Here is a 20,307-nt window from a genome sequence, read left to right as displayed (position 1 = left end):
GCTAAACTGTTTTGCACAAGCTGTTTTGTATAACACTAAAATTTTTTTGTTTTGGAGACCAAATGGCACTATTTTTCAAATATCTTGGAGTCTAATTTACAGTCTGAACTGGGAAAATTTGATGGTTCTCTAGGGTCAAAAGCACAGGGTACGTATCTGTCCTAGATGCCACAATAATCCCAAATGCTCGGTTAGATAGAGCCAATTATTGAGTCTGTGCCACAGTCATAACTGATAATAACTGAGCACTGCAGAAGCTCTTTTGCATGATGATAGCTCCTGTTGTCAGTATCTGCTCATTGTGGACCTAATCATCATTGAGATTCATTGAAGAATTGCGGGTTGTGCTGATTTCATCATTCTGTAGTAAGTGTGGTGCAATCAGCGCAATTCACTGAAGTCCCCAGGCCATTTGCACACATGCATGGACCCTTAGTGTGTCCCTCTATCCCTCTGTTAGCGTGTCCCTTCTCTGAGTGCAAGAAATGATAGCTTGTTAAGTGTTTAGAGATCCACGAGGGGTCAAGTGAAACTGTCGTCTTGGAAATCCTTTTCATATCATAATCCTTCATCTTTTCTCACAGCTTGCATCAGCACATTAATCTTTTATAAGAATGCTCATCAGTACACCGGTAGCACCACCAACCCCCTCAGATAAACAGTACAAACGAACACCAGTGTCATGCTCTTGCACACTAGCATGCACACATGCATATGCAGCTTTCTGCAGAGGAAAAATCCATTAGTCCTGTGTGAAAACGACACCAAAAACAAAGAAAGACATAGAAGGAGAGGAGAAAGACAAATAAGGATGGAAAGCAGCAGACGAGGCTCCGTTTTCAGGAAAATGGGAGGCTTTGGAAGCAGTAGTCCTCACCGTTTCCTGTGGATAGTCCGTCTTTAAATTTCCTGAGCAAAACTGCTTTTGAATTACTGAACAATCCTGCTTTTTACCTCCGGCTCTGTCTGAGTCTGAGAAGAAGCCCCGCAGACCGATGCATCTCCCTGAACAGAGTAACCACATGGCCACAAGCAGCTTCCACATCAGTCCAACTCAGCTAACACTCTAAAATTACTTTTTTTTAGAGTTTTCAGTCAACAGTAGCAAAATATACTGAAAGCACAAACAAAACCAAAACAAAGGAAGTGCTGCACCAGGTCACACACAGACAGAACATAAACAGTCTCTCAGAAATGTAGGTAGGGTAACATGTACAGATGACTTGGGTTAAGCACCACACCCGTCCATGTAGCCAGGTGGGTCAGAGTCCCTGTGGATGTGGGGTCATATGACATCATGCCAAATTCTTTCAAATCTATCGCATGTATTGAGTTTGGCCAGATGGATTTTTTTTCTATTTGTATAATAGACTGCAAACACCCCATCCAACTGTCCAGGCTCGAGTGAATGGGAGTGTGTATGGAAACACTGAGAGTCACTTTTATCTAATTCAATATTCGCAAAGAATCTGACTATGCAATGTTAAAAAGATAAATATGGTTATCCATACTAATGACTGTTGTCAGCATAAAGGAAAAGGGCAAAGAATGACTTTCAGTATATATCATGAACTGTATTGGTTCTTTTTTTCCTTGCATACTTTTGCAGTGCACAGCAGTGTGCTTTTTCCTCCTCTTCCTGTTGCATTTTTAAAAAGCATGTGAAACTGTGGCCTTGACAAGAAGTGAAGGGGGTAAGACTTCGACAGGAGAGAGAGAACATGAGATGTAGTGGAATGAACCTCTGAAACGACTCTCTGCCACTGCTAAGCTCCTTCGCTCTTCTCCCGTCACTCAAAAAAGCTGTGCTCTTTAACAACGACACCACTCTGCTCCATGTAAATATCAAGAACTTGTTGGGATTGGTTTCATAAAAGGTGGAGAAGTGAGGAATTTTTTTTAAATGTCTACTTCTACTCAGAAAGTAAACTTTTGAAGCGGTTCTCGGAATAAGCTCATAAAGTCCTCAGCATATGAAAAAAAAGACATTCACCATCTGAGTGCTGAAAGTTAAAGTTATTCATCAAAGCAATCTGATATACACATTTGTCTTGTTTACAGCCTCACTGAGAGGTTGTGGTGAGACAAGAAACAAACAGCTGATTGTCACTGACTTAAATGAGCTCTATGAAAGAATATTCAATTATTACAACAGTGCTGGTTTCACATATTTTTGGTTAAAGTTTTTGGGGCCAGTAAAAACAACAAAAGATGACTGCCAGCCATGCCTGAGTTTTCTTGGATAAAGTTATAATGTCCTTGGAATAACTCTCCTCATTTGCTTCCACCTAGGACTTGGATTAAGCCAAAGTCTGGGCAGCTGCCCCGGAGAAGTCTGCACACATGCAACATGGATTTGAAAATATATCTTGTTCATTGTTACAGATACACAGGCAATGAACAAAAAAGAGCAATACTGTGGCCACTTCACTCACTAGCTTATCTTTACAGTGACATTTCCTCCTAAAAATGTCTTTTCCATCTACATGAGTGAGTGTGTATACCACTATATATACTGTGCTGTTTGTCTCTTAGAGAAGAACAGCTGCAGTCAGCTTAAATCCATGTCACTTACAATCGATACCAATGATGAGAACATTTCATAGTGGAAAAAATGTTTTCAAACATCCATAAAAACACAAACCATGATGCACAGAGAACCCACCTGAACCTTGAGAATGTGCAAGCGAGTTGTTTAATTAAAGCATTCAAACAGGTTTTTGGATTAATAATTAAATAAGTGTACAGCTGCCATTCATTTCTGTATTCTCTACTGATCACAATAACTGATACTCCATCTGCACTTGTCAACTTGACAAGCTTGCCAAAGATAACTGTGCAGCTCGTTGACTGCTATTTCAATCTTCTGCTCTGATCGGCAAAAATATTGTATTGCCTTGTTAAAATGACTGACAGGTGGGAAACTGTGAAAATGTTCACAGTTCAATAAAAAACAAAGATGTCTTTGCTGTATTGTACCACTTAATATTGTTATACACCAAACACATGCCAAAAATGCTAAAGTCATTTCCTTCACTGTTTGTATCAAAATGACAGCCCTGTTCAATAGTACACTCGATAAACAATCTGTGCCATCAGAGAAACCCAGTGGGTTCACCAAGTTACAAACACCAGCAGCAGTTGCATGAGCCACAGGTGTGTATTATCCGGGTTTAAGTTTGTATAACATTGTCAACAACATCAGCAGCTCCCTGCTGTGCCTGTTGGTAAAAATCTTTCCACCCTCGTCTGCCGCCCCTGCAAGTGGGAGAGATGAGGAGGTGAGCATCATTTAATGGCAGAGGAGTCACTGTTTGCCACGTTACATTTGGGTCCTCACCTGATTTTTGCTGCCTGTGTAGCATGACATTGAGTGAGAGTGAAATACCAGATGCTTCTTTCATTTGCAATTTCAACTTATGAGAAAACAATGAAGCAAGACCATTAAAATGGTAATGTGATTGCACTTGATGAATTGAATCTGTCTTTTTCGGGATCATTTAAATTTTAAATGTAATAACAGCTGTGAATTTTAAGTTTCCACTTTGGAGTATCATTTTAATAAATCTTCTCATAATGCATGCAAAGCTATTAAAATATTATGATTTTTTTCTGCATTACATATCACTGCTTAATTTTAATGTTAAGGCATGTGTACCCAATGCAAGACTGCATTAGTAATTTAAAAATACTTTTAAATTATAAATTAGCATGAATCAAAAACCCCAAATTTTGTGGCAGACATATTAATTGGTATCCAAACGAAAATAACTAGCCTGTGCCGCTGCAGTCTAACTGTAATTTGTTTATATTAAAGTTAAGGTTCTTTATCATTTGTCAGGTTTCCATCGCAGTTTTGTGCAAAACAGAAGCCTTTTTTTTTTTTTGAAAAGTCGACAAAATACAATTGCGAATTGTCTGTGTTTCCTTTAAGTTATATTATGCAAATAAAGTTGGGTTTTCTCCTCTCGCGGTATTGTTCCAATTAAACGTGACTACAGATTTCCAGCAGTCTGCCTCTGGGTTGGAACTGGCTCTGTGGGACCTAATACGGCAGGCGCCATGACATGAATGCGAAAATAGTGTTTCCATTTCAGTTTTGAGAAATTTTGCTTAATGAGTAGTCTGGAAAGCCACCTCATGAAAGTGTAGAATTCTTTTTGCAACATTTGATTTCGATATTCACATGTTTTCATTACTGGTTTTTAAGTTCACAATTTCAAAATGCACATTAAGCAGGATAATGAAAATGCACCTCTTCACTCAATGTGTCTGTCCATCCCTGGACACGGTGCGATTAAAAGCTTTAAATGTCCTATATTGCATGACACACACACATACTGTACTTCATCATACGTTTCATAGTGTACAGCATAAAGCTGTTCTCACCACTGGGCTCTCCATGATGCCTTTGAGAAAGATGAGGTCCAGGTCATTGGCAGTTGTAGAGCTCGTGCTGTCACTCAGTGTGTCCAGGGCCTGATGCATGGCTACACATGCGCACACGCACACGCACGCACGCACACACACACACACACACACACACACACACACACAGAAGAAATAAGAGAAAGAACAGAGTATATTTCACTCCTCTCCCTTCTCTATTCTATAGTTACCCATGGGAAATACACTGAATAGATCACCTGAAACAAAGAAAAAGAGAGTGAGGGAGAGAGAGAGAGCACATTTACAGTAGTTCACACTACATGGCTGAACGAGAGGGGGCTGAAGGAAAAGTCAGCAGGAGGGAGGAGGAGGGAGAGGGGATGGGAGCTGCCTCACATCTTTTCCCAAGCAATTTCACCTCTGTCAGTCACCCTCCTTTTAAGTCTGTCAGAGGCGACACTATCTTTCTCCTACAACTCCCAACTTCCCCTCTCTCCCCCTCCTACGCACATGTTCATACACACAAACACTTTCCATCTGAACAACAATAAAATTGCTGAAGTTGATGAGAGAAAAAAAACATTTCTACCATTTTATGTGTGATTTCTATGTGGATTAATCAATTTGTACGCTTGTACCAAAATACATTTCTGAGGCTGGCTGAGAGTAGATATGACTATGGCACAAGCTGATATGATTTTTTTATCTTCTTCTCCTGGTTCATGGAGCAGCCTTGATAAGCCCACAAAGGAAATACATGTGCACACATACCCTTATCTCGAAGATGTCATATCAAACTTCCAAATCACACATCACTCAATAAGAAGATGATCAATGAGCACACGTAAGGTGACGTCAACAATGCAACGGAGGTCAGGGAAGGTTCAGTCTAGCTTGAAAGCATCTTCAATGATTTAGAATGTGACGCATTAAGGTACTGAACACACTGACGTCACCTACCAGCAGGCATCAATTACCGCAGATGTGACTGTTGGAAGAAAGGGCATTTTTACTCACAGGGAACATTTGTCTGTTGTAATTTATTCAACAGACACTAAGGCTTTTGTTTCCAAAGCTAAAAATACAACACTGGCTTTTACTCTTCACAAAGGAGGCAGACTGGTGGTCCACCACAGTCCCTGCACGACCCACTTCATAGGTCTTATGCCCTAATAAGGGCATAATAGAGCATGAAGAGGTGATTGGTCCAATTAGAGGGCTGATAGTTAATTTTGTCTTAGAAGACTCTGTCCCAAATGCTTTCTGTAGACTAATTTTAACCTCGCTTTAAATACGTAGAACCTTCACAATGGACAATGACATGATGAAGTATAATCTGGATACACAGCATACATAATAAAATTATACTGTCCCACTGCAGTCCACAACAAAAATGGTGGAGCTACTCACAGCTGTAAAAAAGAAATAAATGACAGCTCATGCAAAGTAATAAATATTTACTAGCTTTTGCAATCTTTTTACATTTTGGAACTGAGAGTAATGTTTAATTGATGCGTCAGTGCCGGTGCCTCTTCTATTGTTTTCTATTGGTGAAATAATGCACATTGATTTCTTCTACTGTATACTTGTGGACAAAATATTCCCATCTCAACATAACTTGTATATACTTTTAAGTATTGTTTTATATCATAGACTCATACTGCACAGTACTAAGCACACTACACTAAATGCACTATTTACAGTAGCTCTGTGGTACAATGTATTCTTTGTTCTGTGTTCTTCCTACTGAGCTGATTTAGTGAGCTTGCAAGCTAGGATATTTACAAATGAAGCTCATGTGCACAATTACAGGAAAAATGAGATCAACGGTTGGGTCCAGGTGCGTTAATTAAGATGCATTTAAACTGAGCTATGCGACAAAAGCCAAATATGAACGAGTCTACAGCCATGCTAGCAGTTCTGTGCTACTCTTAGGCTCAGCGTTGCCTTGAGCTTAATGTTAACACCATTCTCAACATACTCACAATGACAATGCTAACATGCTGATGCTTAGCAAGTATAATGTTTACCACATTCACCTTCTTAGTTTAGCATGTTAACATGCTAACCTTTGCTAATTAGCACTAAACCCAATGTACAGCTGAAACAGAGGGAATGTTACAAGTTTTTTCCAGGTACACAAACCAAAGTATTGAATTTGAGTTTTGACCATATGATGGTGTTACACCAAAAGCTAAGCAGAAATTGATTAAAATCCATCCTTAGCATGAATGTCTGTCCAAATTTTAATGGCAAATCTGCCCAACAGTTGCATAGATATGTCACTAAAAACCAAGAGTGTCTACCCGCTGGTCAGACAACGGGAAAAGTCATTAAGATTCATCCTCTAGGGACTAAGAATGTCTGTCCCATACACTCTACAGCGTGTACAAAATAACATGGCAATCCACCCAACAGGTATTGAGATATTTCAGTCTGGACCAAAGTGGTGGACCAATGCAACTGGCATTGGCATCCATCTAGCCACGCCACTAGCATGACTACAAAAAACAATAAACTGATATCAAACAGTAAATAAGTGATCCACAGAATATCACTTACTGAAAGAATTACATTTTTTCTGTGTAAAGAGGGAAGTACTATTGGCATAATGACTGAAGTCTGTCAGAGTATAATGATAATTGTGGACAATAAACACTATGAACAACTCCAACAGAAATGTTCTCTAATCCCCTTACAATTATCCATTTCTATCTCCAGACTCACTGTTTGAAGTTGATGTTCTATGGGCAGGAGTGGAAGCACTGGTTAGCAAAGAGAAACTCATACAATGTCCACTGATGCTGTGCATTTGAACAATATGCATTTCTGTGTGCAGTTCAGGTGTGTCAAGAACCTGGAAAATTTATGTTTCTGTTGCTCAGCAGAGTGCTGTGGGAGTTTTTTTTGTCAAGGTACTTAAAGAGGAATGATGAGGTAAGAGATATTTTGAGAATGAGTAGAGAACTATTTTTGGTCTACTGTGGTGTTTTGGAAGTAAGTGTGCACTTACTGTACAGCCATGTACAAACAGTCATAAAGACAAGACACAATCCTCATCTTGGCTTCTACTCAGGGAAAGGATGAAAAGAGAGAGTGCTATAGAGGCAAGAAGGCCGGAGGAAGATGACCTCGATGATTGTGGTCCATCCGCTCCCTCGCTCTGAATAATTTGACAAGCAAATTAAATAAATAATCGCACAAGTCTTCCGCAGTGAAGTCTTGTTTTTCTTCTATTTTCCCTCTTACACCAGCTCTGCTCCATCAGGACTGTTGCCAGATTTGTGCCTGGCAAAGAAAATCAGACCAGCAGGCCCAGCTTACAGGTCCTGCATAATTCTGTTTAATCACAACAACTGTATGCCAGTGTTGTTGCCATATCTGCACTTTTCCTGATGTCAACTTTCTCAGCTTCACCATGTGTAGAGTTAGTTTTTTTTTCTCTCGCAGTGTTTCCCTTTCTTTTCAGTGTTGTCTACTTTTTGGGATGCCTCTCACACTCTTACGGTCCTAATAAATTTACAGATGTCACTAATCATTTTCTCTTTTCTCCTTGCACACAGCACCAGTCTGACCCACAGACTGTATCTAAAAATGGATGTGGACTCTGGGTCTAAAAAGTGAAGCCAATACAAAAACGCCTTAAACCTGCATTCTATCTAATGACCATCAGGGGGCGACTCCACTGGTTGCAAAAAAAAGCCAGATTGTATTGAGGTCTATGGGAAAACAGCCCTACTTCTCACTTGATTTATTACCTAAGAAAACGTTGTCCTAACAAGTTTATGGTCTCAATCACTAGTTTCAAGTCTTCTTCAATGCAACATGATGTTAAATTTTTTTGAGGAAATTGCAAATTGCAAACTGACGTCATGGTGGGTTGACACTTGGTCTGACCTAACAATCCTTATGAAATTGACTTCTTCGCAGCCTTCTTCACTTCTGCTACTTCCCCACAGGGTATCAAAGATGTTGAACAAAAACATCAGGAGAAAGAAATGTGCTTGACTTGTATTTAGCTTTTTTGGAAGTGAAGAAAAATCAAGAGAAGGTGAGAAATGACCTGGAGAAAAATGCCAATTTTCCCAGTGCTGAGTATGCCTGGGGTCGCTCTATTATTCATAGAGATTATTAAAAATCCAACTTGTCCTCTTTCTCGGGTCTTTCTTTTCTGCCTTTCCTCTCTCTACAGCTAAACAGGGTTGCTTCCTTAATTTTCCTGGGCATACATCAAAGCAAAGACAACAGAGGACTGGCTATGCAGGTCAAAAGTTCACACACGAGGTCTGAATGTCAGGCTAAGATACCATATTTATTTGATTCTTTTCAAACTGCAACTTTCTTTTGAAAATAACTTCCTCTTTCGCATTCAGGTGGAGTATTTCATCTTGTATACTGCTGCTGTCAAAGCATCCTCCCTTGCATAAACCTGCATAAATTTCCAATAAAGCTGCACAGCCGGGACCAAACTACTTTTTTTTATGTATCACTAACAGCATTTATCTTTCTACTGCTCATGTCTCATATCGGCTCCAAAGTTGCATGTAGACACTTGCTTAATAATATACTCAGGTTTTTTTCATCCTCTGAGCCTTTACAGATGAGAACTCAGGTGGAAGTCATTTCTCGCTTCAGTGAATCTAAATTCCCCATGCTATACACTGTAACTTGATACCATTAGAGAACTCCATTTAGCAGGTGAGCGCTTAAGAGCACAAAAAAAACTCAGGTATGTAGACAGACTGAACCAGCAACATGTACATGATGTACTCATGTACAGAACTTACTCTTCCAGGGAAATGTAAAATTGTGAGCTCTCTTCACATTGGAATAGATCTTGTTTTGACAGTATTTCACTACCGTGTGTCTGCTGGATTTAAAGGGTTTTGATGATGGTTTTTTATTATGTTTTTCATATAATATAAAAGATATCATGAACAGTCAACATCATGACTGCATATTTCCACCTTGAAACTGTAGTGAATTATAAAAATAAACCCAAAAGATTGTCAGTACAGACAGCAAGAGTGATTTAGTGAAACCACTAACTAATACTTTCCAGCCATTACCAGTTACAAGCTAACTAAGAACAAGTCTGCTAGTGCACAATACACTCCTCATCAGAGTCTGAGTCTGACTGAGGTTCAAACATGCAAGTGAGTCTCTCCAATGTTTCCTCTAACACTAACCATCTTGATATTCCCTGCTCTTTCACCGATCACCGTAACCTTGTCAGTACAGAGAGCAAGAGTTTGCATTCGCACAGCCACTAACACTGTGTCAGCCACTGCCAGTTATGTTAAGCTAACAAACAACATAAACAAATAACTACTCTTACCACTCTGATAAATCTTCTAGTCGCTGATTTTGGTGCACAACAAATTCCTCAAAAACTCCTGACTCTCGGTCTGACTGAGGCTCAAACTTGTGGCTGAGTCTCTCCGATGTTTCCTCCACTAACCATCTTCATACGCTCTGCTCTTTCACCTGTCAACCAAGTGCAAGCAGCAGTGGTGGGCGGGGCACAAGGCCTGATCCAGATTTCTCAATAAGGAAGTAAGTGTAGATGTACTTCCAGCCCAATTTTCCATTGTTTTCACTTTTATGTGGGGGAAACCATGTTAAACAAAACATTACTCACAGGAGAGTATTTTTACATTATTTAAACATGTCTGGAGAGGAACTCTGAGGAGAAATAGGAGTCCCAGGAGACTAAGAGGGTGCATACAAAAGTTAACAACTAGGAACACTTACATTTAGCGAGGCCAGTAAACGTGGTAATGATTCGTTTAGTTTTGATACCACTTTAGAGAAAACCTTCAGGTAAAAAACTATTTTGTCAGCAATGTGTTATTCAGCTAAAATTTGTAATACTAACACACTGCGGTGGCCCTCTGCATCACCTCTCAACAAAGATTACCACAATAACAGCTACTTTGCCAGGGTGACGGCAGAGGACATGTAATCACAAGGAAACCAAATTAAAGGTGCTTTTGTCTGTTAAAGTCTCATCTGAGCACCCGTTCACCTCCAAGGAGAGTTACAATTAAACTCAATGTCATGGAGGCAGCCAAACAATCTGGGCTGTTATTGTTTGTGGTTGGAGCACAGTGGGGGAACATCAACCTCTTAGCCAGCACTTAGTGAAGGTTGTTCTGTTGCTATGGAGCGGTGGTTAGGGAAATAGAGAGAGGATGGAGGAGGGGGGCTGAGGGAGGGTGGAAAATGGAGAAAGAGACATGGGAGATGCAGTTGTGTTGGTCTGTCTCCATGCTGAATCCTCAAGGGGCCTTGTACACAGAGGAGTCCAATGTGCAGCTGACTCTTTCCACCTCCAGTATGTGGCTTTCACAACAGTCCAGTCTGCTGAAATTTACTGAAATAAACTTGTCTTAAAATGCAGATACATGAAATGCTCCACCGAGGAATCATACTGTGTGAAAGAGGCGCTATCAGCAACAGGTAATGGACAGACCCAGTCGTAGCACGGGGGTTGTTGGTTACTTAGTTTCTAGACTCATCCCTTTCATTTTTACCTTTAGCTGAACTGTTTCAACTGTTCCTTGTCATCACATGGTTTGATGAGCACAGAAAAAAAATGTCTTGATGATTCTCAAGCACAAAACCATTTTCATTAAAGTATCGTTAAGCATTAATGCATTGTGATGTGTAATATATACAGTTCAGTACAATAATATGTCTTTGCTTCTTACTATGACCTCATGTCTGTTAACGGGTAACTGATGAATCCTTTTTCCTTTGTGGGAGACTATTTGTGCTGTGTGTGTTTGCCAAGTCCATGCACTGATAAATTGGGAATATACACATTTACACTTGTGGAAGTCTGCCTGAACTCTAAATACGCATGAGCTGAAGACAAATTTAAGTTAAGTTATATTTTGTTGAACTAAACCAAAACCTCTATCAATTTGGGACCTAATCTTAAATAAACAATTCTAGACTACAGTTTTAGTTGCTGAGTCTAAATTTAAAAAAATGATTTCAAAATGCAGATGAATGATTAAACAGGACACTTCTATTATGTTCTACAGAGTTAAGATAATGCAACAAACCTAACCCAAACTTTTGAAAAGGAGAGTGCAGCACATGTTTCATTGAAACAATGTCAGAAAAACAAATGAACAGTAGCATTTATGATAATAAAACCTCTAAAACATGATTACCATCTTCATCACACAACTCTCTGATTATTTTAGTGCTGCATTAAAGGGCACCTCTCAGCTACCCATGAGATACTACTTAGAAGTATCTGATCTTGTTTCTACTATAAAACATATTTCAATCTGAAAAACTGACTTCAAATTCATTATATAGCCAGAATTACACTTCACAAGGACACACGCAAAGACCTGGTAATGATGAATCAGGGCACTTTAAATGGATAAGGTCAATGTTAATCTTTTCAGTGTGTAGAGTAACATAACCTGCTTCGTTCTGTGAAAACACCAACAGACATGTGAGCAGTTTTCTCCACAGTGATATTTTCATTCTTTCTTGGAAACACTTTTGAAAGTTACTGCAGCCTTATTTCCCTGTCACTCTATTAAAATGACAGTAAACTGCACGTTGAGGATGACACTGAAAAGATGCCAAAGCCACCTCTGTATAATGAAATACTCATGAGCCTCAACAGACATTGCTGAATACTTTAAAGTTTCTCTTAGATTAGATCTGCTCCCTGCTCTCCAGCGAAATATGATTACTGTCAATCCCTCAGACAGTGAAGTATATTGGATTAGTTTAGATAATTTATGACTGAAGTATATGATTAATTTGGCCTTATACTCTGAGATTCTTGATTCTTTTCCACCTTACAGAGTACAACCAGTTATTCAGACAACAGCGATGAGCATACAGAAGGCAACTGTTCCAGCTGAAATATGAATACTGTTCTGGAGTACGAGTGCTCAACTCAGCATAATTAAGTCAACATCCTCCTCAAGGAGCGTCACTGAAAAGCCGAGCTGGCTCATGACAAGTTAAGAGGATGTTGAGTGAAACGTGTGGGCAAATCCATTGTGTGTACTTTTGTGGTCAGTGTGTGTGTGTGTGTGTGTGTGTGTGTGTGTGTGTGTGTGTGTGTGTGTGTGTGTGTGTGAATGTGCAAAAAAACTGCATACTGTGGGAATTGACAAACTACAGTCCTGCACACCCCCACAGTTGTGTCCACTTGTGGCTGATTAGGCCTCTGCTCAGGATGAATCTATGCTAGAAATCACATGAGGCCATCAGCGTCACTAATAGGAATGATAAACATGTCATTTCCTGGGTTATGGGGCGCAACAAAGCGAACAGAGGAGTGGGGGAAATGTCAGTCAACTACAGTCTGTACACACCCACACAGTCCTGAGAGGACATCTACAGTAACCAGCCAAGATTACTGAAATCACTTGCGTGGGTGAACCAGGGGTGTGCAGGGCTAAGGAGGGGGTTACCGGTGAACGATTACATAACTTGCCCACCGGTCCCACAGTATTTTTTCTTTCTTTTTTTATAGACATAAAACCCATTTGGTTCAACTTTGAGTATCAGTGGTCACACTCAAATTTATCAAATACAAAACTAAGAAAACTAAAATACTAGTCATCAATACTTAGGTGATGTAAAAGCAAAGGCACCTATTTTGCAATATTTCAGATTTAAACCAAATGCCAAAAGTGAACCCGACAAACACTGATGAGGCAATCTGCAAACTTTGTCAGATGAAGGAGGCCGTATCTGGAGGTAACACCTCTAATCTGCACATACTAAGCTGACAAGTCTTCTTTAGCAAAATGTCCCATGGGAAAAATTTCCACACTGTGGCATCTCCAGGGTAGTTTGGGTTTAGAACTGGCTGGGACACAAAAGGCAATTTTCACTGAAGACATGTTGACATGTAGCAGAAAAAACTAATGAAATTAATGATGGCTGAACTCCGTTTAGCTACTTCAGGGTTCTTGTATTGTCACACTGCCATGAGCACTTGTGAACAGAACATTTGTTAATGTCATTAGTAACACTTGTGTTTTTCTTATTGTGACAAGTTAAAATGCCTGCTGTGAAAAAGGCTGCTCAAAAGTGAAGGCTGTTTCCTGCAATTACATCAACCTATTGATCCAGCTAGGGACTTATGGAAATTATGTTTTCTGCAATGTTAGTGTAAAAAATAGAAATTCTGCAGACATGTCTGCATTTTTAGAGCACCAACCCTATAATCATGTTCAGTTTCATTGATAGAGGTTTGATACTTTTTGATAAATAATGCTGATTTTCCATTTTACAACTACGTGTTCTGTCTTTTCCTGTCTTATCTTTAATTGATGGCCAATACTAGCTTCTATTTGATAGTATTAACTGTACATAAAAAGAGATGAAATGTCTTTTTTTTAACTGAAAAACATGCAGGGGATCTGACAGGACTTTTTATTTGCTCAGAGTCGTGCCTACAATCATCCTTTCAGGCTGCACACAGCCACAACCGCCTACACCAGGATGTTTTGGTAGAGTGTGTATTACCTGAGAGGCAAAACCAGGGGCAAAAAAGTAACTGACTGCTGAGAGTGCAAGTCTGCACACTGTTGATTAATTGTCTTCCCTTCATTAGTTTATTAGTTTTCAATCCTAAAAACCTGTCATTAATTAATGTTAATGGTGTAGAGGAACCAAATCACTGAAATACAGCCATGTAGCAGTCATTTTCCTGGATATTATTTTGAATTACACATGGAAATATCTTTTTTTTTTTTTGATTAGGTAAATAATGAATTTATTCTTTTGTTTTTTACGTTTTAAAAGAACAAAATCTGCTATATTCTGCTTCTGTCTACTACAGCAGTGTGCCTGACTGTCCCGTGAGAGGCCACATTTCTGGGGGAAATACTGTAACCCTGACCACCTCTCTCTTGGGTAGCCAATCAGCAGAACGAGGGACTTAAAAGCTGCCATTTAAGCCACCCCATCGCCATGGTGATGCTTGCTCCAAGCAGGCATGTATGGATGCAAGCAGGATCGCCTTATTAGTTGGCTGAAGGTCACCACTAGAGACAACACTTGTGATATTTGTTGACATTTTGCAAATGGACAGCAGCTCCCATTACACCTCACCTCACACGGCCACAGACGGCCCGGGCGAGAGATACTTTCAAGTGAAGTTTTGTGGGAAATTAACATGACTAAGTTCATCGATTGAACTCGCTGTGAGGAGGCCAACATTTTGACTTTGACTGTACATCTGTTTTTCATGCAGCAGTTAATGAAAGAGCAAACACAGATCGTCAGGGTGTGATATTGATGAAATAATTGTCAGTGTCACTGCGTTATCGAATACCCGCAGCCAGAACAGAATTAAATTGTCCCATTCTCTCAAAACCCAGCGATTATCTTTGACAGCCTAATCCTACCAATACACTGTACCCAATTATCCGTCATCTGTGTTTGAACACTGCTTCATTAGTCCAGTAGGCACACAGAATATTCCTCTGATAGCACAGGGGTTCGATGGGAAGAGACTCTGTGTATTGTTCAGCATAGAGAGTGTGGTGTGTATGTGTGTGTGTGTGTGTGTGTGTGTGTATAGAGAGAGAGTGGGTGAAAAGTGAGAGAGAGAGAATTATTTGAAGGTTGTGAGTCTGACACTTTCAAGCGTGCTGTCTCTGATCAGAACACTGCTGCATATGAATGACCCCCTACTTACTCACCATGAATGTACAATGCACTGGAAGTCTCTCTTTATCCTTTCCTCTGTCTCTCTCTCTCTCTCTCTCTCTCTCTCTCTCTCTCTCTCTCTATCTCTCTCTCTCTCTCTCTCTCTCTCTCTTTCTCTTTCTCTCTCTCTCTCTCTCTCTCTCTCTCACACACACACACACACACACACACACACACACACACACAAGCACAAACACACATACATGCACTCTGAACTGATAAGACAGGATGTAAAGGCTTTGACAGAAAATGTGATTCATTATGGCTGTCATTGCTCTTTTGTCAAGCTACATTACAGAGCAGGGGATATCTTACAACGTGGCATATTGTGTGACATGCAAGACACTTGGCAATGATGTAAATGACACTTTCCTACTTGACTAAATAAACATGGCACCATCAAATAGTTGCTTTGATTCTTCTTACCTAGAATACAAAAGGATTTTTTTTTTTCATGTGTGTTTAACTGGGCATGCAACTGATGGGTCAAAGCACTCATGTGATACAAAGTAAGCAAATAACTACATAAATAGATATGGACACTCACTCAGAACATATTAGTGTGTAGTATGCAACTCTATGCAATATTAATGGACTCCATCAATTATGAATCGGATGTATGGTACTTCCCACTCCATACTGTGTGAGGAAACATTCTTTGTGCATTATCATTCAATACAACAAACACATACTTGCTTTTACACAGGCTCTTGCTCTTTTACTGACTTCAAATCTTCTTGCTTTGTGTGCTTAGCTCAAAGTGCATTCCTCTGTGTCTCACTCTCTACTGCTCTCAATTTGACAATCAGGATTAAAGAGAAGAAAAAGTGGCATTTTTCACTGTGTATATAACATCATTTAGTGAATATTTAGAAGCACCTTGCTGCCTTTTTACGTCTCCCTTCCTGTCTTTGTAGTCTGCTGCCTCAGATTCCTGTACATCACATGCTGCCTTGGGTCCTAATCTGTCTCTGCCCATCTTCATCACACTCTGGAGGTTTGATCCAGCGCATCAGGAGCAGGTGCAATGCGAATTTAAAGCACCAGCCAGCCCTCAACCACCAACATGTGCATTTTATCTACCTTAGATGTCAGCTTCTGTCCAGCATATCTTCCCTATCCTGCCACAAAACACATAGGAGGAGAACTCATCTGTTCTCAAACCATCCTGCATCCCTCACACACCCAGCAGGCAGGGACCTGTGTTCTTACCTTCTCCCCCAAGCTTGATTTCCAGGCCCTCCAGGGAGTTGGCTGAGTCTCCCTCCTCCAGGGAGAGCCTTCCAAACAGGCTGCCAGCCATGGTGAACAACACCTCACTACAGTGCACACACTCACAGTAACACACCCAATACAGTATCTGAGGCAGACTGAGAGATCTCCCACTCTCTCTCTCTCTCTCTCTCTCTCTCTCTCTCTCTCTCTCTCTCTCTCTATCTATCCCTGATTCTCTCACTCTTTCCCTCCTCTGCACCTGCTCTTGACGTGAATGTGTATAAGCTATGCCTGGCTGAGCGTCTTCTCCTCTGCATGAATGAATGGAGACGAGAGAGGGTTGTGGGCATGAGCAAAGGAAGGTGGTGGTGGTGGTGGTGGTGGTGGGGGGGGGGGGGGTGGGGGGGGGGGGGGGGGTGCTTTCTCTAGGAGGAGGGAGCGAAGGAGGCAGTTAGATTTTCCCTCCAGGCTTCCCTGTGGGGGTTAACGGGGGGAAAGAGCAGCAGAAGCCTGGCTTGTAGGAAGGAAGATCGGCCAGGGAGGCGGTGCAGAGGGAGCTGACATATAATATATATATATATATATATATATACACATATAAGTGATAACCCTCTACATCTGACATGGCACACAGGTACAAACACAGCACGCCCTGCACATGTACTGTAAGTCAAGGGCGTTTATTGGGAAATTCATATTTTCTGCCCATGACTCAAGGGGAGGTATATCCGAGCTGCTTCGGTGACAGGAGTTGAAAAATATCTTATTGTTTCAACTCAAAACTGACCCTTCTCTCAGTCTTTTTCCAGTCTGGTCAAAATTTAGGCTCGCTAAAAAGGCTGCTTTTAAAAAAAAAAATTTTAAATAAAAAAAGGACATGAAATATTGTGGAGAAACAATTTACTGTGGTGCTAAAAACGCCAGTTATCCAGACTCAGACCTCAGGTAGTGTACAAATCAAGAGCGACTGAAAGCCCATTACAAAAAAGAAACTTCACACAAATGTTTTAACTCTCTGTGGAACTGCTTTTCTCCCTCATTCCAGCCGCTGACTGCTGCAATCTATTACAGCACGATAAAATACTATAAATCTTTAAGTTCTACACTCTCTGCTCACAAATATATACTCAGAGTCTTAACTTCCCAGTAATCTGACTGTGGCTTTTCAATCGTCTATGTCTCTGGATCCTGTGTCCTCAGCACAAAGTGAAGAGGAAAGCATGGAAGAGTAGTTACGTTGCAGGTTAGAATTTAATGAGGGAACCTTTTTTGGAACTGAAACAAGAAAATATAGTTCTACTGTTGTCAAAATATCACAGTTTTAACTTTCATATCAGTGCCAAGGTAGACACATAAAAGGTCACTCTGATACGATGCCAACAAGACACCGTCCCATTGAGATCATCTCACACTGGCAACAATGTGATGCCAAATTTGACTTGGATTCCAGCAACTCCATCAAGAGGGTGAAATACGTTTTTTTTGTTAGTTTAGGGAAAAATAGTTATATATTACCCTGGGGCCAGTTTAAATAGCTTGGGATTTATTGCAAGACACAATGCACTGTTTGGAGCAGTTGCCATGTTTTCAGTAAGTGGAATGTGTTAAATTTTAAAGTGCCAAACTGAATGTCTTTACAGCATCTGTACTTGAAATTTCCTCTCTCACAGTGGCATTGATGTTGTGCCAAACTGTCTCTTAACATGTAAAACACCATCAAGTTCTAATCCATTTGATAGAAAACACCAGTCTTCTTCAAATAAACATCAATATATTTAAAATTAAAAAGTTGAACTGGCTCAGAAAAGCTCTTACTATATCTGACTAATGACCCATGCAAGGCACACAAATGCTGATTGCAAATCACTTAGCTGTGATTAGTCATCAATCCATAATAAAAGACTCACTTAATGCCTCCAAAGTTTTAACGTGTAAGTGTATGCGCGTGCACTTGCATTCATTTTTGTCACTACTGGCCACTAGTGCAGATCTGACGTGCGTGTGCGCACAAGTGGAAGACAGCGAAGGATACAACAGCAAATCCTTTGAGGCATGACTGATCTAAGACTGGAGTTTTAGCGCTCTATTAGCCAGCTCATTAAGTCACATTAGAACCCGGGAGATGAGATACATGTCCTGAGTGCTGGAATAACCACAAACCGTTCAGTATCTCCTCCCTCTTCTCTCTCTTGATAGCTCTCCCTCTCTCTTGCTCTCTCTCACACACACACACACACACACACACACACACACACACACACTCACGCACTCACACACACACACACACACACACACGCACACACACACACACACACACACACACACACACACACACACAGATGATCATAGCGAGACCAAGCTACTTACCAGAGTCAGAGCTGGATGTTGCCACGGGCATTTTAAAAATTGGTTCCTCCCAGTATCCTCCACAAAACGTGTTGAGTCAACTGCAATGAAAGAGAGTGCAAAAGGGAGTTGCAGTGAAAACATTAATGAAGTATTGAATGTGAATTTGAATGCAAAATCCCTTGGTTGTCAGACCACTGAGGCAGAATCAAGGCTGAGGCTGAATTTTGTGTTGTTAAATTCAATACACAACAAAACCTTGTATCCGCAAGAATCACTGTCAGTGGACTTGTTTCTAATTTTTCTCACCAAGCTCCCACACACAACAACTGGTATCTAAGATTATTAATGCCTAAAAATAGAAGAGGCAGTTGCTCTGGTAACACCCAAACAGTCATCATGTCTATCAGGAATACTGCTGGCAACAGTTGGAAAGACTGAGCGAGCGGGTGAGTGAGTGGGCAGGCCAGCTAACATTAGCTTAGCGAGGATCTCTGTTGATTCTAATTGATCCATTTAACATGAGGCAGCAAGAAAAAGCAACAAGCATCACACACAGAAGAGTGGGAGACTAAGCATCTGCTGTCCTGAGATCCAAAATCGGCTTCTCAGGTGAAGTGGAATCTGTGAAATACACACAGTGAATAGCAATTAGGGGCTGAGGAGGGAGTGCTGGGAACACGGACAGAACAGGCAATCAGTGGTCACGAGGGTGAAACAGACAGACAGAAGAAAATATAAGAGGTATGAGGAGGCTCTGGCTGTGTGGAAACATAAGGGGTGTTTGTTCGTGTGTGTGTGTGTGTGTGTGTGTGTGTGAAGGGGATGGGGGTGGGCAGGAGAGAAGGAGAGAGATCAAACAAGAACAATGGTGAGGAAGAAAAGGGTGCAGCTGATGAGGGAGACACTGTGGTATCCAAGGATGCTAATTCCTGGTTGCCATGACAATAGCAATCCATGATGGAACCAGTGCCGTGGTGACCAAAACCCAGCAATGTCACCTCAGGGTCACTGTGTGTGTATGTGTGCATTATGTCAACATATATATCCTATTTCAGCCTCCTCATCGTCACTGATCAGATTTGTCGGGATGAAGAATCTTCTCCAGCGTGTGAGGAATTACACTAAATAATCAAACTGGGGAACTATCAGTGATGTTAGAAATTACTGCTGCACTCTAAATGCTTCCTGTCTGCCTTCCAATGTTATTTAATAAACTGAAAGAATAAATTTCTTCCTTCAGATGGAATCACATTTCTCTTTTAGTACTGAGCAGCTAATATTTCTTAACTGGCTGACTTACTTTTTTACATTTTTCATTAGAAGGCTCCTTTTATCACTGACTTATTTCTTTTCTGGCCTCTCAGTTGTCATTAAACATAAATATGAAGATATCTTCAAGCCCAGTCCTATGTAATTTTAATAATTAGATTCTCTGCACAGAGATCAAAATATTCCCAAATCCTGTTTGTTCAGATATTAGCAGGTCTACACTATCGTGTCTAAGCATTTCATCTGCACATCCCAGGGCACCAGTTAAAATATTCATCTTATAAACTGTTAAGTGTGAACCCACTGGAGAAGGGCATATTTCAGTTAAAATCCAGACATATTGATCTACCAAACTGGGACAACAGTATTACTGCTTTT

The 20,307-nt window shown here is 40.5% G+C and overlaps 1 protein-coding gene across 3 annotated transcripts in view; it reads right to left on the bottom strand.

Annotated features, from left to right (window-relative positions):
- mpp2b (MAGUK p55 scaffold protein 2b) overlaps positions 1–20,307 on the bottom strand; it is a 39,288-nt gene that overhangs the window by 11,819 nt on the left and 7,162 nt on the right. The window contains exons 2-3 of one of the 3 annotated variants that reach the window (XM_071462607.1): positions 18,679–18,758; positions 4,390–4,490 (exon numbers count right to left, since the gene is read on the bottom strand). In XM_071462607.1, the coding sequence (XP_071318708.1) occupies positions 4,390–4,490; positions 18,679–18,709 (132 nt within the window). In that variant the 5' untranslated portion in view covers positions 18,710–18,758. Of the gene's footprint in view, positions 1–4,389; positions 4,491–9,727; positions 9,984–16,308; positions 16,443–18,678; positions 18,759–20,307 lie in introns of those variants that run through there. The other 2 variants (XM_071462606.1, XM_071462608.1) reach the window with 2 other exon arrangements.

Source organism: Trachinotus anak, unplaced genomic scaffold (assembly GCF_046630095.1).
Source record: "Trachinotus anak isolate AG129_WGS33_773 ecotype Australia unplaced genomic scaffold, CSIRO_AGI_Tana_v1 ptg000025l, whole genome shotgun sequence".
Classification (NCBI taxonomy): domain Eukaryota; kingdom Metazoa; phylum Chordata; class Actinopteri; order Carangiformes; family Carangidae; genus Trachinotus; species Trachinotus anak.
This window is presented reverse-complemented; position numbering and strand designations above follow the sequence as displayed.